At 36.9% G+C, this 15362-nt stretch overlaps 1 protein-coding gene across 3 annotated transcripts in view; it reads left to right on the top strand.

Annotated features, from left to right (window-relative positions):
- Positions 1 to 15362, top strand: part of pitpnm3 (PITPNM family member 3) — a 149966-nt gene that overhangs the window by 19370 nt on the left and 115234 nt on the right. For all 3 annotated transcript variants that reach the window (XM_015382884.1, XM_015382891.1, XM_015382875.1), the window contains exon 2: positions 14363 to 14458. In XM_015382884.1, coding sequence (XP_015238370.1) covers positions 14363 to 14458 — 96 coding nt within the window. The remainder of the gene's footprint in view (positions 1 to 14362; positions 14459 to 15362) is intronic.

The raw sequence follows: 15362 nt of genomic DNA, 5'->3' as shown, positions 1-15362 counted from the left end.
CAATGTCAAGGATGAGTACCACTATTCAGAGCCTATCGTGGATGGTCAAGCTCCTCACTCTCTGTGACACCTTATAGAAAAAAACTCCCAAAATATTTCAGCCTATTGTTTCTGGTATATCATTCTTTTGGTCATGATCAAATTTCAGGATCATAGATGAGGGTAGGAATGTAGACTGTAGACCAGTAAATTGAAAGCTTTGCAGCTGCACTAATCTTTTTTTATCAGTCTCCCTCTCCATTATTCCCTCAATTGTGAACAGGACCCCAAGATATTTGAACTCCTCTACTTTAAAAAGTAACTCTACTTTAGCCTGAAGGGGTTAAGCCACCCTTTTTTGGTTGAGAACAATGCATTTGAACTTGGAAGAGCTGATCCTACCTCAGCTGCTTTGCACTTGGCTGGGAACCGCCCTAGTACATGCTGTAGGTCTTGGCAAAAGGGAGCCAGTAGAACCACATCATCCTGAAAAAGCAGGGAACAAAATACTGACTCCCAAACCAGAAGCCTTCTGGCAAACTACAATGAATCATCGAGCAACCCGCAAATGATGTAGAGCTAGTCAAGTGTTCAACATCCGGGACAAAGCCCACACCACTCCACCTGAGGTTGAGCAATCAGTAAGACTTTCCTCTTTTGTCCTTGACATAGGCATTCTCGGTGAGGCTGAGAAGTGTGAAGCTTGGTTTATACTTGCCTCGTCGAAGAGGGAACAAGGATGGAGCCTTGGCGCTAGGTCGCGCACCTCTGAATGTTTGTAGCTTGGCACGGACTGCGCGCTGCAGTCTTGTTCCAAATGAGAGGATATAAAGTTCTCCATGAGCAAGTTTGTCTGTACTGACATCAAATGGTGCAAAATGTTCAAGTGGAACAGTGTGGCTAAATACAGTGAAGTTTCTGTTTATTCAGCGTACAGGGGAGAGTTTATTGGTTAAGCTTGTGGTACAAACAAGGATTTTAGTTTCTGTTTCCATCACATACAGCTTGTTTGAAACAACTACCCATAGTATACAATAAATTCAGCTTTGATTTTGTAAAACAACAATGTTTTTTTTTTTTTTATATCTCTTATATTAGAAAATGTCCATATGAGCTTGTTTTCACATCATCAGGTCTCTCTGTGTGCAGCAAGTAAACCTGCCTTTTTATTAAATAGTATATTTATGTGAAGCTGCCATAAACGCACCTTCTATTCTTCTATAATCCTACATTCTTAAATAAAAAATATTGTGTTCTATTTTGGAAGTGGTATGTCAACTGTTTCTTCTCATTTTTTATGTATTTCAACACATTATGCTGATCACTGCCCCTCTGTGTTTTTTGCGAGTACTGGACCAACTTCCCTGTCCACTATTAAAGGGTACAGTGCTTCTATGGGTTTGTGCACGGTGTGAACAGACCGGCCCAACAACCCAACGTGCAAACATATCTCAGCCTTGATTCTTTAATAGTTGCAACCCACTTTCTGGTCCCCCTTTTTATGGAGATGAACCTAAGTCACCTAAGTCTTCCAGTCCAGGGACGATGTCTTCAACATCCACACGAAATGGAAGAGGCTTGTCAGTCATGACAGTTTAACATCTAGAGACCTAAAATACGCCGAGCAAATCTCATCAACCCTTGAAGGGTTGAGAATATCAATATAAAACTCTCCCAGTCTAATATGGTTATTCAAAGTCATTGGCTACCTACTCCCACTAAAAGCAGTGTTAGTAAAGGATGTAACCCTCTCTCTCGAGACACTGGAGAGTTTGCCAGAATCACTTTATGTTGACCGATACCCCATGGTCTCTCCTCTCAGACCAGAGTTTTTGCCTCTGTAACTGCTCTGGAAGCGGTATGCTTGGCCTCATAATACCTGCTTGCTGCCTCAGGAGTCCCACAAACTGGCTTTATAGGACCCTTAGTACTGTTGTCTAGCCCCGGGTATAGGGGTTGCCATTGAGACAGGTACCGTAGACCTTATGGCCATAGCAATGAGCTGCTGCTTTGTTAATAGAAGAAGAGAATGGCTCATGTCCAGACCCTTCTCTAGGAATCTGAGAAGATTCCTAGAGAAGGTGGGAGTTAAATATGTCCCTGATCAAGGGGTCTGCCAGACATTCCCTTGGCAGGTTTTAGGCCCACTGGAGGAGGGCCTCCCATAAAACCTTTTTTTCTTGGCTCGGTAGGGTCCAGCAAGGAGGCACCCAATCATCAGTACAATACGGTACAATACAATGAAAGGTTATAATAATTAAACACACCTAACTCACTTCTAATTAATTCAGCTTTTTATTTAGAGATTATTTATTTTTATTTCAAAATAAGAGTTGCTCTCTGGAATTTAGTAATAGCATCTAGTTTTCACTCTTACTGTAACACCATTAATTTTCAGAGAACTGTTAAAAAAGCCTGTCAAGTTAAGCATAAAGTTGATACCAGCATCAAAGATGCATCATAGGAAGTTTTCTAGCTCTTCTCACAAGCTCAGTAAGGTTCCTTTTTTGAGTTGCTTGTTGGGTAAATGGAGGAGGAGCTGTTTTAATATGTATAAGGGATGCTTGTGTTGCCTGAGGAGGTGAGAGTTTTCTTGTCTTCATCTCAGTATGCTTGACTTCCCTAGCCTCAAAACTAATAAGATATTTAAGACCTAAGATTCCAATTTTAGGTGGCTGGGAGATTGTAGAAAATACTGTTATTAGTTTACTGTTCATAATATAAGGTTATTTCTCACATATAAATTTTTAGAGTCATAATATTACCAGAAAATGGAATTACTGTAATTACTTGCAGTCAGCCTTTTTGCATTCAAACAATCTTTTGCTGTAGGTACAGCGATTTATGGAGAATTTTACCCCTTGAACTTTTTTCAAAACCACTAACTTCATTGCATTTTGGGTGCAAAGTAGTTTACAGCTATTGGGCGAAAGAAAAATTGTATATGGTTTTCATTAAGAAAACACGTCTTAAAGATGGGGTTTGTCTGTTGTTATGTTACTCCTTAATGGAATAAATATATACTGTTGATAGAATAGATACTGTTAGATAGAAGTTGAAAGCAATTTAAGATTAAAAATGAATTAATTAGACGTCTTTAAAAGCATTGTTTAACCTGTTATCTTAGATGGGAGACCTTTCTTTATTAACCTTCACAAAATGCCTGCAGGATATTTCTTTGAGCAGCATATCAGCCACTAGTCCATTAGCCCTTAATGTTGACAACTGATGCATTAAGGGTGGTTAGAGTCAGTCTATCTGGTCAATTATATTAATGATATGAAAAGCATGAATGCATTTCTCCTACCAAGTATTGCAGCCAAACAGCATGGGTTACAGTTTTTCACAAAATTTTATTAGAATTTTAATGGAGCAATATGGAGCATTTTTAAAACTCATAAAATGTGCAACCTCCTTTTTGGTTTGCATCATTATGGAGAAACATCTCTAGAAATTAAAAGTTTTCTATGTTGCAAGCGCATGATAAAGGGCTAAGTATTTAAATTCAAAGAAATAATGTTCCCATTATTAAATACAATATGACCCTCTTATCAGCTAACTCTGGTCTGCATTACTCATCCTAATTAAATGATGTATAATAGGCTCACAGGTTTTCATGACATGTGTAACCGTAGACACGGTATAGCTGGAAATGTGGCTTGGTATCTGGATTGGGGCGAAGGTGCGTACTTCAGTGGAGCTGTTTCAGAGATAAATACTGTCTGTACACCATTTCAGCTGCCCTTCTATGTAAACGCCACTGCAAGTGGACAATGGAGAAGAAAAAGATGAAAGAGGCACGAAATGAATCACAAGGAGCCGTGTGTCTTCATTCTCCAGCTCTGAAGCAAAGCTTTTCAGATGCTTGGAAACAGGTCGCTTTGAACACAATTCATTGAAGAGCCGGGCTTTTCATTCTCTCTGTACTTTCCCTAAGTTCCTCACACAGTTTCATAAAACACGCTTTTGGGTTTTCCGCCTTTGATTTAGCAGACAAAAGCAATTTGATCATAATGAGAGATATATGGGTGGTTCTGGTGTGGGATTTTGCTTCAATGCTAAAACAGATGTTTAATGTGTTTTTAAAGACAAATAATGGAAGGACATGATATCAGGTTTATGAGAGGCAGACTGGTCTACCTAATAACCATATTTTTTTCCCACCTTTACTGACATTTCTAGGAAAATTACCTCCTTTAAAACCGGGACTCATAGGAATTTTTAATGTTGGAATTAAATGTTCCTTTTAATGATCAGAGCAGAATGTTGATGGCTGCTGTGAAGCTAACTGAAGGTGGTTTTGGCAAATAAATTAAGCACTTTTTTGATTATTAAAACAATAGTTGCTTATATGTTACTAAATATCAGAATATAGTTGTAATTTACTGTATATAGTATGCTCTGTCCATTTTATTTCTGTATTTCTTACAGCTTACTTACCATGTTTTTTGCATGGATAGATACCCTGGACAGGGTGTACCCCACTTCTTTTCCAATTACAGCTGGAGTCAGGCTCTCCCTGTTCCACAATGCTGCAAGGATAACCTGGTATAGACAATTGATGGATTGATAGATAGACCTTGACAAAATCTCTGATCTGTGCTTGAAATATTCATTAGAACGGTCTGGTAAACAAAAAGATTAAGACTCTTGCACAAAGCTCGCTAGCAAATGGTTTCGCAGGCAATTACTTTTTTTATTATCTTTATTTTCTGTCCTTAAAAATAAGTAAAAAGCTAAATAATTACATAATTAATAAAAAGTAAAAGTAGGAAAAAAGCGCAAAAGGGGGAAAGATTTTTTCTATATTATTTTTTAGGTTTGGTTGAGATTTAGTCATTTGACATATAAATGTAAATAAAACTTGAATTAGTGTAAAAAACCTAAGGATTGCTTTATTTTTCTGGTTGGGTCATTTGCAGCCCCTGGATGTCCTCTCTTCAGCTGTCAATGCATTGTGTCTCTGTCACTTTGGTACAAAGCATATCCCTACAGAGCATCCAAGCAACACATTTAGCTTGACTTGGAGTTTGTTAATACCTTATAACCTTTCAGCCTTTGAGAACTTGAAATTCACAAAATTATTTCTTAAACACAAAGACAACAGAAGTGTCCCTCATCGTGAGGGACTACAGTAGTGGTCTATCCTAAATAGCAAATAAGATTTCAGATGGCATTTATTTAGAATTAATCTTGTTGAAATAAATTGAAATAAATATAATCTGTTATATGGAACACTTATCTATTTATATTGAGTGATCTGACATGTCAATTAGCACATTAATGTGTGTGTGTGTGTGTGTCACTTTACATAGTATGCAAATACAACTCAATTGCTGTTCTGAGGATGTTTTGTTTGTTCTTATACTGTATACTGATACAGAGGGATAGCACTGTACATTTATATTTAATATTGTTTTGTAATTTTATTTAAAGATAAATATAACATATATAATTTTTTATGTGTCTTTAGAAAGCAGGAGAAGTATTTTTCTGTTATTTAAAAAAAATTTACTTACCAAACATTTCTATTGTTATGTCAGATCTACTTTTTAAGATTTGATTGGAACCCCCAGCCCCTTCCAGGGGGACAGAACACCTTGCCTTTTCAGTCAGGCCAACAATTCCCTCAAACAACCCCCTTTCAGAGACATAGACAGGTATCCTGTATTGCAGGCTAAAAAAAGAACCCAAATTACCTCCATTTCAAAGGGGCGGACCCCTAAGCCAAGGCTTAGAAAACAGGCTATTTTTTTGTTCCACTCGATAAAGCCTCAAATTCAACACTATTTCTGACATTTTAAATGGAAAAAGCTTCCTGGATGGGAAGCGAAACACGTTTGAACTTGAAAACAAAGTCCAGTAGATAGTTTTTTTATTTTACTTTTTTTTGGAATTTTTTGATTTTTACCTTTTTTGATTTTTTGATTGTTGCCTTGCAGTGAGAAGATCCATGTATAATGTCTCTGTTGGTCTGTGTTTTTGTCCTTTCTTGGACAGACTGTACTGACACAAAATTTTGCCCTGCTCTGGCTGGGTAAACAATGAAGTAAGAATTGAGCCATTGAAATTCCAGCTAGGATGTTTCTGTATTGAGTTTGCATATTGTTCCCATGCATGCATTAGTACTCTCTGTGTAATGAAGCTTTTTGCCACAATCCAAAAACATTAAATTTGAGGTTAATTAGTCACTCTAAATGGCCTTTTGGGTATCTGCCTGGATGGCTGTTTATCCTTGTAAGTCATCATGTTGGTGTACCACACCTCTTACCCATTGACTACTGGAGTAAAGCACCTGCCCTATTAAGAAGCTGCTAGAAGCCAGACCTTCACAAAATCTCTAATCTGTGCACAAAGTATTTATCATAACAATCTTGTATGCAGAGCAATTTGGACACTTTATGCATGCTCTACACTAGAAATCCTCTTGTCTTCATTCATCAGGAGTAATTCCTGGAACCAGGGGTAGCCAGAGGTTTCAGTCATGCCAGTCACTGTCGAGTTTTAGAAAAAAACTTCTAACAGGCCATGGGAAAATTATTTAATCAAACATTTAATAAGAGATATTAAGTAGCTTGTAACAGCAACACATATCTGCTGTTACAGCTTCAGTTTGCAAGTCTAACTAGTCTGCATCAATGCAAAACCTCATTAAGCTATGGATGATTACACATACTAACATAATTTCCTTCAGTTTGTTTTTGACTGCAGACAATATAGCTTTCCTATTGGGGGTTTGTTTGTGAGTGCTCCTTTTTAAATTATTAAACACCACTTGCAGTACAAAGCAATTATACCACCACTGATTTCCAATAGTCCACTCAGTGAAACAGCATAAGCCTTCCTATCATATTGAGAAGCTGTATACACAAGAAATATTACTTCCCTTACTGCACTTTACAACAATCTGAGTCAACATGTCAACTTGAAGTTATAAAGTGACATGAAGATAGAGGACATTGTATTATAAAGTCTCCATCCACCACCAAACAATCATTTTATCTTCCAGAGAGTGATATGACATTCACATTTTCCCTGCTGCTGTTTGCACTATAAACTGTAGATCTATCAGGCATTCACTCTGCCAGGATGCAGTGTGCTGTAAATGCCCTGCAGGGAGCTGCAAGAATAATTCCCATTACTCTGCGGGGAACACATTGCTTGGCGATAGGCGCACCAGTGTGAGGCTTCAGCCACCTAAGCAATTGTTTTGATTTTCTAAATCTTATCACACATTCAGAGAGCAGGAATAGTTCCAAGAGTAAACCAAATGCGCAAGCAATACAAGGAGTTGGTATTCCTGTGAGCAGTAGACTTAATAAATAAGAGTAGTACTTTAAGAGCACTTGCAGGTGAGTGGCAGTGTATCTAGTGCTCTCAACAAATTAAAATCTTAAATAAGAAGAGCTTCTGGACATGTTTTTCAGGGCAGCAGCTGTGTTTTTATTTGTTAGAGTACCTCATTTCTGTTGCTCAGTTGTTGTGCACCTCATCAGTTCCTTACTCATATTCCTTCTGTGCCCTTGGGAGCTCTGAGCACTACGAAACAAACACGAACGTCTGTACCCGTCCATATATCTCCATCGAATGACCCTGTCAAATACCCAGACAGTCAAATAGAAAATATAGTTTATTGTGTACCAGATGCGCCTTGGCCTGGCAGGTTTGCTCAGGGCTTTATGTTTACAGATGACATGCTTCCAGTCATAATCAGCAGCCAAGCCTGCCAGCGTAGGCAAGCAATGGAGTGCTAGAAGTTGAGTAACATCCATCCATCCAGACATAAATCAGTTATTCTTGCTTTAAAGTACAGATGGTCGGTGGGTGCTGGAGGCCAAATCTGATAGGAGCCACAAGCAAATTGCATGCTCAATAAATGTATCAGTCCTCCCCAGAGCTACCAGATGGAGGCACAAAACTGTGCATGCTTACACTAAATTAGGTCAGTCTTACTATTAGTGTTGTAGTACTCGTGATTGGTCTTGGCCTTCAGACCATATTTTTAGGTTCTTGGTGTCATCTTGGTATTGACAGCATTTTTACTGGGGCTTGTCTCGGTCTAGGATGAGGGCACTCTCAGTTTTTATAAACGAGGTGGTCGAAACCATTGCTGATAAGCTTTCTCCATACCTTACTGATAAAATTTAAAAAAGGACCCTCTCAAAAAAGGGTTAATAGAATCTTCAAATCATTGGTAGGATAGGCTAATGATTCCCTCCAGCTGCAGCTGCCACCCTCCCATAGTCAGTGTAACACTCACTGACACTTCCCCCGTGCAACTCCCTAAGTGTAGAGAAGTGAGAGATGACAGGAAGAATGCAGCTGAGTAAAAAAGGAAATGTTCAAACATGTTAACAAAAAAAATATGTTACTGAAATGTCAGCTTTTTAACATTACTCATTTTAATACAAGAAGTCTCATAGGTAGGAAATTTTTTGTCAAGCTATAGTTCAACAATTGAATCCATTTTCTCATTTGAATTCCCTAACATTCCACCTTCAGAACTTGATTTCAGTTCAAAGATCGCTGCTGTTGATTGTGTTACCTGAGATCACAATCAAAATCATATTTGTAATTAAATATATCTGAGTAATCAGCTGTTTTCCCTGTGATGGACTATCGACCTGTCCAGGGTGTAACCTGCTTCTCGCCCGTAGACAGCTGGAGATAGGAACCAGCACCCCTCCCGACCCCAGCAGGGATAAAGCATGACGGAAACTGGATGGATGGATGGATTGGTGATCAGCTGATAACTGATCTGTACAAAAAATAGCTATGCTTCCTTGTAACAAGGCTCCTGTTTTAACACCATTGATTTATCTCTGCATACAGTCTATTGATGCACAGCATTCTCCACCACGGTAAAATTTGTTTCCAGTTGGATATTGAAGCTCTGCAGAATAACAAGCATCTGACACACAGTTGATCTTTTGAGTGACTCAGATTTAAATGAAGACAGATTTCTGTACTGTCTGCCACACAATTTCCAGGTCTGCTAAAGATAATACTAACCCAACCAGACATTTAACTTACCTGCTCTGAAGCAGAGTGGCAGCCTCTGCATTCTTTCTGAGCCCCTTTGCTTTTTAAAGTCGGCACCAACACTTTAAAATTTAACTTGATGTCCACCCTTGTTTTTCTTCTTTTATTTTTGCTCAGATTATTATTATTGTAGAGCTGCTTCATAGCTAAGAGAATCTGGCATTGCTATTACTTTTTGTTAAATTAATGATTTTAAACAGCACCACTTTAGAAATCTTGTTGATCTATTGTTTTTGAAAAAAATATTTGATGAAAAAATATGACCTTACTTTTTAAAACCCTACATGTCATTTACAATTTCTTCCTCTGAGAGACCTTCCTCTTGGTTAAGTGAAAACAATTTTGCACCTAAATCTTCCAAAGTCTTATTATAGATATAATGCATAGCTGGCAGGTCCAATAGAGAGTTTTATATGGGTAATCACAGCAGAAAATGTGGTTTTGCAGCAGCACAGCCAAGCAGAAAGAAGAAGGGGAGTTTGAGCACACTAAGTTAGATCTCTCCCTGTAAATAGGTAACGTTGAGCTTTATGAAAGGACCAAAATATGAAATCAATCATAGAAAGGAGATTAGATCACCTGGGCCAAAAATAAAAGAAATTTTCAAAAACCCAATCATCAAATACTTTTTTGATAAATTATATACATTTGAACCTGGAGAGACTGACACGGATAAAAAGCAGTAATTAATACCTTTTAATGACATGAAAATAATAATAAGCCTTTCGCAATTAGAGTGCAGATGCGGAATGCAGTTCTGCATAATTAGTTGGGGCTAGGTTAGAGGCTTCTATTGCTCCGGTGTCTTCGGTGGAACGGAGGCTGAGGGGAGGAGGAGGAGGGATGCTGTTCTGTAGCAGGAATTGAAGATGCCTTGGACAGAAACTGGCTTATATTATGAAGGCAGGGAGCTGTACTGGTAGTTTGGATGATGAGATTTTGCAGGTGAACCTTCCAGGTTGAATCAGCACCTTTTTTTTTATTTATTTTTTTTTAAGATTTCAATTGTTACTCTCTAATTTAATATTTTTTTTCCTATTAGGCATTTGGTACTAAGTAAGCTTACAGGTCATTTATTTAACTCTATTAAAAGTGCATACAGAAAAAAGTATTTAGGAAATGTTTCATTTGTCTCAGACCATTCTTGTTGCTGTACTTAATCATCGTTAATTTTTCCAGCTTTTTCCCCAAGAGGCCTTGCATGAATAAATACCAAAAGAATACATTGGGACAAACATGTAAAGTGATTAATTTACTATTGTAGTGTGCACATTTTTTGATGTTTTTGACACTTGTAAATTAAATATAAGAATGAAAAAACCTTCTGGCAATATTTTACTATAAATTTATAGAAGCTTGTAGCACATCGGTGCATACAAATCTTGATTTAAACTTTTTTAGCCAAGTCAAAACAGGGAACATAGTTAAGGAGTGTATTTCTTCATGTTTTGATTTTAAAACAGCTGTTCGGTGCTGATAGACTATAAAAATACAATCTATGACATATCAAGCTCCTTGGGCTCATCCCATTGGTCCTAAAGAATGCATCCCTCATGGGATCCCAGTCAGAGCTCGGAGGAATGCCTGTGTCACTGTCAGTCATGCTTGTGTACATGCTGCTCACACCCATCTTCTGCACAGTGTGTGCCATTGTTCAAGCTCAAGATAGACGGTGTGCTACTGTCATGCCATTCTGGACTTTTTGGAGCTTGCTAAGTTTGCTCCGTTTGCTAAGGAGGTAACAGTTTGCTCCTGTTCTATGAGACATTGTTGAGTGTTTAAACCGGAATGAGTACAAGACTTTAAAATGTAATTGAAAGTAATATGTAATGTGATTTATTCAAGAAATAAATTATAAATAGATCACTTAGATTTGCTGTGCATGCCTTTATTTCTGATAGAAGAGATGGCACATTTATCGTTATCGAAGTAAAACTGCTCATTTTACCATGATATTGATTTAAGGTCATATCTTCCAGCCCTAACTCAATCACTCCAGTCTACTGCTTTCCAGTATAGGTGAGGATTATGAAGAGTAAGTCAAGAGGTACCCTAAAACATTGGGAAATTGGGGTGAAAAGATCAGGGGGAAAAAATGACTTATTCAACATGATTGCCTGACACCAGAATTTTTACTGGTTCATTTCAGTGTGTGATTGCATGCAGATAACTTCCATGTAGAGCTGAGACATGAAGTGGTTCAAGTTGGCGTACAACAGGAAGAAGTAATGTTCAGCTACATTGTTATCCATAAGGCTTAGTTCACAACCAGAATCCATGAAAGCAAAAGAGGGAAATGGTTGATTTAATGGTAGAAATAAGGCTAATGCTAAGCGGAAGGATCTGTTCTTAAGACTGCCCATTGGTCCCTTTAGAATGCTGGTCTAATTGCTATTGCATAATGAATGCTCTTTCAAGGACTGAGCTAATCCTTCCTGAACCTCCTCAGTCATCTTGCAGTGCAGGGTTAAAAGCTCCGTAGTGGCTTAGTCTTCTTGGAGCCCTCTGTAGAACAGTCTGCTGATGGCCAGAGCTACTTTAGAATCAACCTCAAGAGAGACTTTTAGATTGGAAATAACTTTGCCTGTCATTGTGATCAAAGTTCTGGGAGAAAAAGATTTTCCTTATTATAACTTAAAGGATCTTGTCTTTATTTATAAGATATACACCTATATAAAGTAGAGCTCTACAGTCATATTCAGTCAATAAATGTACTGTATGCATTCCAATGAAATTCCTTTGGCAAATTAAAAATACCTGTAAAAAAGCACAACAGCCATTATTCAAGTGTTAATAAAGTAAACATATTCAAACATACTTTTCAATATTTCAGTATTAAAGATGTTTTTAATTGGACTGATTAAAATAACAAATGTGGTTTGATTAAACGTTATTATTATGAAAAATCTATATTGTTTCAGTATTATCTGACCTTAAAGGATGAGACTGTCTAAAAATCCAATTCAGTAAATCTTTTTTGGACTAAGATGGTTTTGCGCAGAAAACGAAATAAATACCTTGAATGATGTCTAAACAACATCGAAGGCTAATTGATTAAGATTGCCAACACTGTTTACAGTCTTTTCTTTCTTCCAGGTTGGAAGAAGCTTCATCATTCATCATTGCTGAAGTAGTATCACATAGTAACATTTTGTGCATACCATAGAATTAGGACATGATGGTTCGCTTTTCAAAAATCTTAAGTCATGTATGCATTTTGCCACAGGGCAACCACAAACTCTAATCTTGATAGAATGAAATGTGATGGAATGAAGCAAAGAGCATAACCATTATTTTTGCATATAAAAATAGGAAGTGTTGTCTGTTGTTACATTTGACTTCAGCAGACCACAAAATGATTCAAAATGCTTGTAATTTAGTGTAGAGCTCTGTGAAAACCTTATTTGTTCGAGAATTGAGAATATTGCTGAAAACATAACACTAAAAAAGCACATCAGACTAGTGAAGTATTAAGTTGTGGAGAAGCTTAAAGCAGAATTAGCTTCTTAGGAAATATCCAAAACATTTTATATTTTTTAAGGCACTCTTTAATTCTACATCTTAAAATGAAACGATGGAACAACCTCAAACCTAAGAAGACATGGCCATCTGCATTAATTTAGAGGCTAAGCATGGAGAGCAGTATTTAGAGACCGCAAGGAGGCCCATAGTAACTTTAGAATTAAAGGAGAGTGGCAAGTTTGTCACATCTTTAAAGAATTACATTTGTAGTTTGCCTCAAGTCATGTAAACACAAGAGACCTGTAAACAAAGGTGTACCAGTCAAATTAGACAAACATTGATCTTTTAGGCATACATACTAAACATAAGAGGCTTGACTTTAAAAAGGTTTGCAAGCATCAAAACATGTGTTAACTTGAAAAAAGGTGCAATTTTTTTACTCTTATAGCAGCACTTTGAGATACCTACATGTAAGGAACATTATAGATAATATTAACCATTTTAATTGTTATTATTGTAACCCATGCATGACAATGTGTTAATTGTGATTTCTTTTAGAAATGCAAAAAAAACTGTAATGTTTCTGTGCTTAAAAAGGCACAGACACTATATAAAATGGCAGGGATTTATATTTTAATATGCATGGGGTTGAGGTTTAAATGTTGGTTTTGGTAGCTTTGATTAATGAAACCACTGCAGTGATTTTTAAACTGGTCAAAATCTGTAATGCTGTGCACATATCTGTTCATTTCTACTGATTGCTGTCATAATCATAGACCCGGGCTTCCTTAAACAGGCAGATTATATTTTTCTTGTGAATGATACAGCAGAGACTGGGGTGTTTTTGAATCTTTTCACTCTAGAACCCATTTTTAAATTGTGCTGTAGTTGGACAAAACATGTGGTGCACATGAACAATAGAAAATGCAAAAAAATATCTAATACTCTGAACACAACATCATCATCAGGGAACATAACTGGTTCAGCATCATGCATTTTTTATTTCCAAGAGGGTCAAAATACGTGTTAATACTAGTGAAAAACAAAATCAAGGACAAAAAACAAACAAACCCTCAGATCCAACAAGAAATTAGTATGGTTAACCTAGAGCTCACCTATGTTAATAGTATTAATAATGTATTGGAATGTTCCAGTCAAAGTATGCAGCCAAATAATAAAAAAAATAGGAAAAAACAAAAAATGCTTTTTATCCAATCCCTCTTATGTTATTTTATTATTTTTTTATTATTATATATTTTTATTTGTAATATATATATATTAAAAAAGGATTTTCTTTGATGAAAAAATATTAACTTTTTCCCTTTTCCTTACAAAACAAGGATAAACCATTATTCTTGCTTTGCTGATTAATTTATAAGTGATTTGTTTTAGTTTGTCTTGACTCTTTTAAAGCCAAATATTGCTTCTTTGTATTGAAGGCAATCTTTGTTTTGTTCTGAGTGCTTGCAATGGTTTTAGAAGGGTCCTTGGAAATAATATTGCCAACACAGGAGAAGTACTTCAAGTCATGTTTCAATTCATCTGCTGAATCACAAGTCAGGACATTCACTACTAGGTTTTCTTGTTTTGACACTTGTGCACTATTGCACTAAAGAAAGTCCATTTAAGTATTTTATCTCGAGGAGACACTTGAGAAGCGATCAGTTTCTGCAAGGGGCTTTCAAGCTTGCATTTCCCCTATGGACCTTTAGAGCTGTCAACAGTCCAGCAAAAAAGAAAAATAGATAAATAAAATGTATTAAAAGATGTAAAGAAAAGCATGATCTAACTGTCCCTTGAGTTCTGTGATTAATGGCATGAACTCTGCCAGTCATATCTGGTCTAAAAACAGATTTTCTGCCTTTCTCATCGTTCACAGGTTCAGGGCGAAAACACAGTGCCTCTCACTGGCGTCTGCAGAACATCGCCCAAGAATCAGTCGAAAGCTCAGATGAGGAGTTCTTCGATGCCAGAGGTAAGATCGTATATAAGATAACTCGAGAGGAGTATTAACGATTATGAAATTAAGAGAGCTGCATAAGGAAATGCATCTGTGCTGCAGGCAGAGCTGTTGTTCCTCAGATATTAAAGATTGATGGGGGTCTTAAATCCACTGAAGCTCATTTTAAATATGATAATTAAAAAAAACATTTTAGTTGTTATTTTGGATCCACCTTTTAGATTCTTTAGGATCCAGTTTGTTAGATTTATTGCTAATCCTTTGTTGCTTACATGCAACATGATTCAAAACAAGAAGATGATTCATAATATTTTATTTTCTGTAAAAGAAAACCCTATTATGTGTTGAAATGGCTTAAATGGATCTTTCCCGTGACGTCATTTAATATCTCTGGATCTGCGAATATGCAAAGCAGGCAGGTCTTTATGTCCTTCTCTTGCACTGCTGCAGCTGCTGACCCTCCACTCAGCTTCCACACTCTTGACTCCTTGTCTTGATGATCTTATCAGTAGTGTGAAGAAGGTCCCTTTGGCATGAAGCCATAAAGCTGCTGTAATGGTTACTCAGGCTGCGACATAAAAATCCCAGACAGCTGCTCAATGTGCAGATCTAATGATATGTTAATTAAACTCTTTTCTCAGTATTAGTTAGATGTATTAACCAAGCTGTGTCTCAGGCCCTTTAAAAGGGAATTGGAAAGTCAAAGAAACACCACAGAATAACTGTGTTTAAAGGAATCCAGATTTTTAGTTCAAAAGTTGCAGATGGTCTTGAGGTTAAGGTTTCCAAGTCTTTGTTTAAAATATAAACACTTATCTGCACCTTCCACGTCATTTTTTGTCTTACTTAGGATTTCTTAAAGTGCAGCAGTGATCAAATACAAAAATTGGGAGAAAAAAAAAACATGGTGCAAAAAAAA

Source organism: Cyprinodon variegatus, unplaced genomic scaffold (genome assembly GCF_000732505.1).
Source record: "Cyprinodon variegatus isolate N-32 unplaced genomic scaffold, C_variegatus-1.0 Scaffold14, whole genome shotgun sequence".
In the NCBI taxonomy this organism is placed as follows: Eukaryota; Metazoa; Chordata; class Actinopteri; order Cyprinodontiformes; family Cyprinodontidae; genus Cyprinodon; species Cyprinodon variegatus.
Note: the sequence above shows the minus strand (reverse complement) of the source record. Positions and strands in the feature narration are given on the sequence as shown.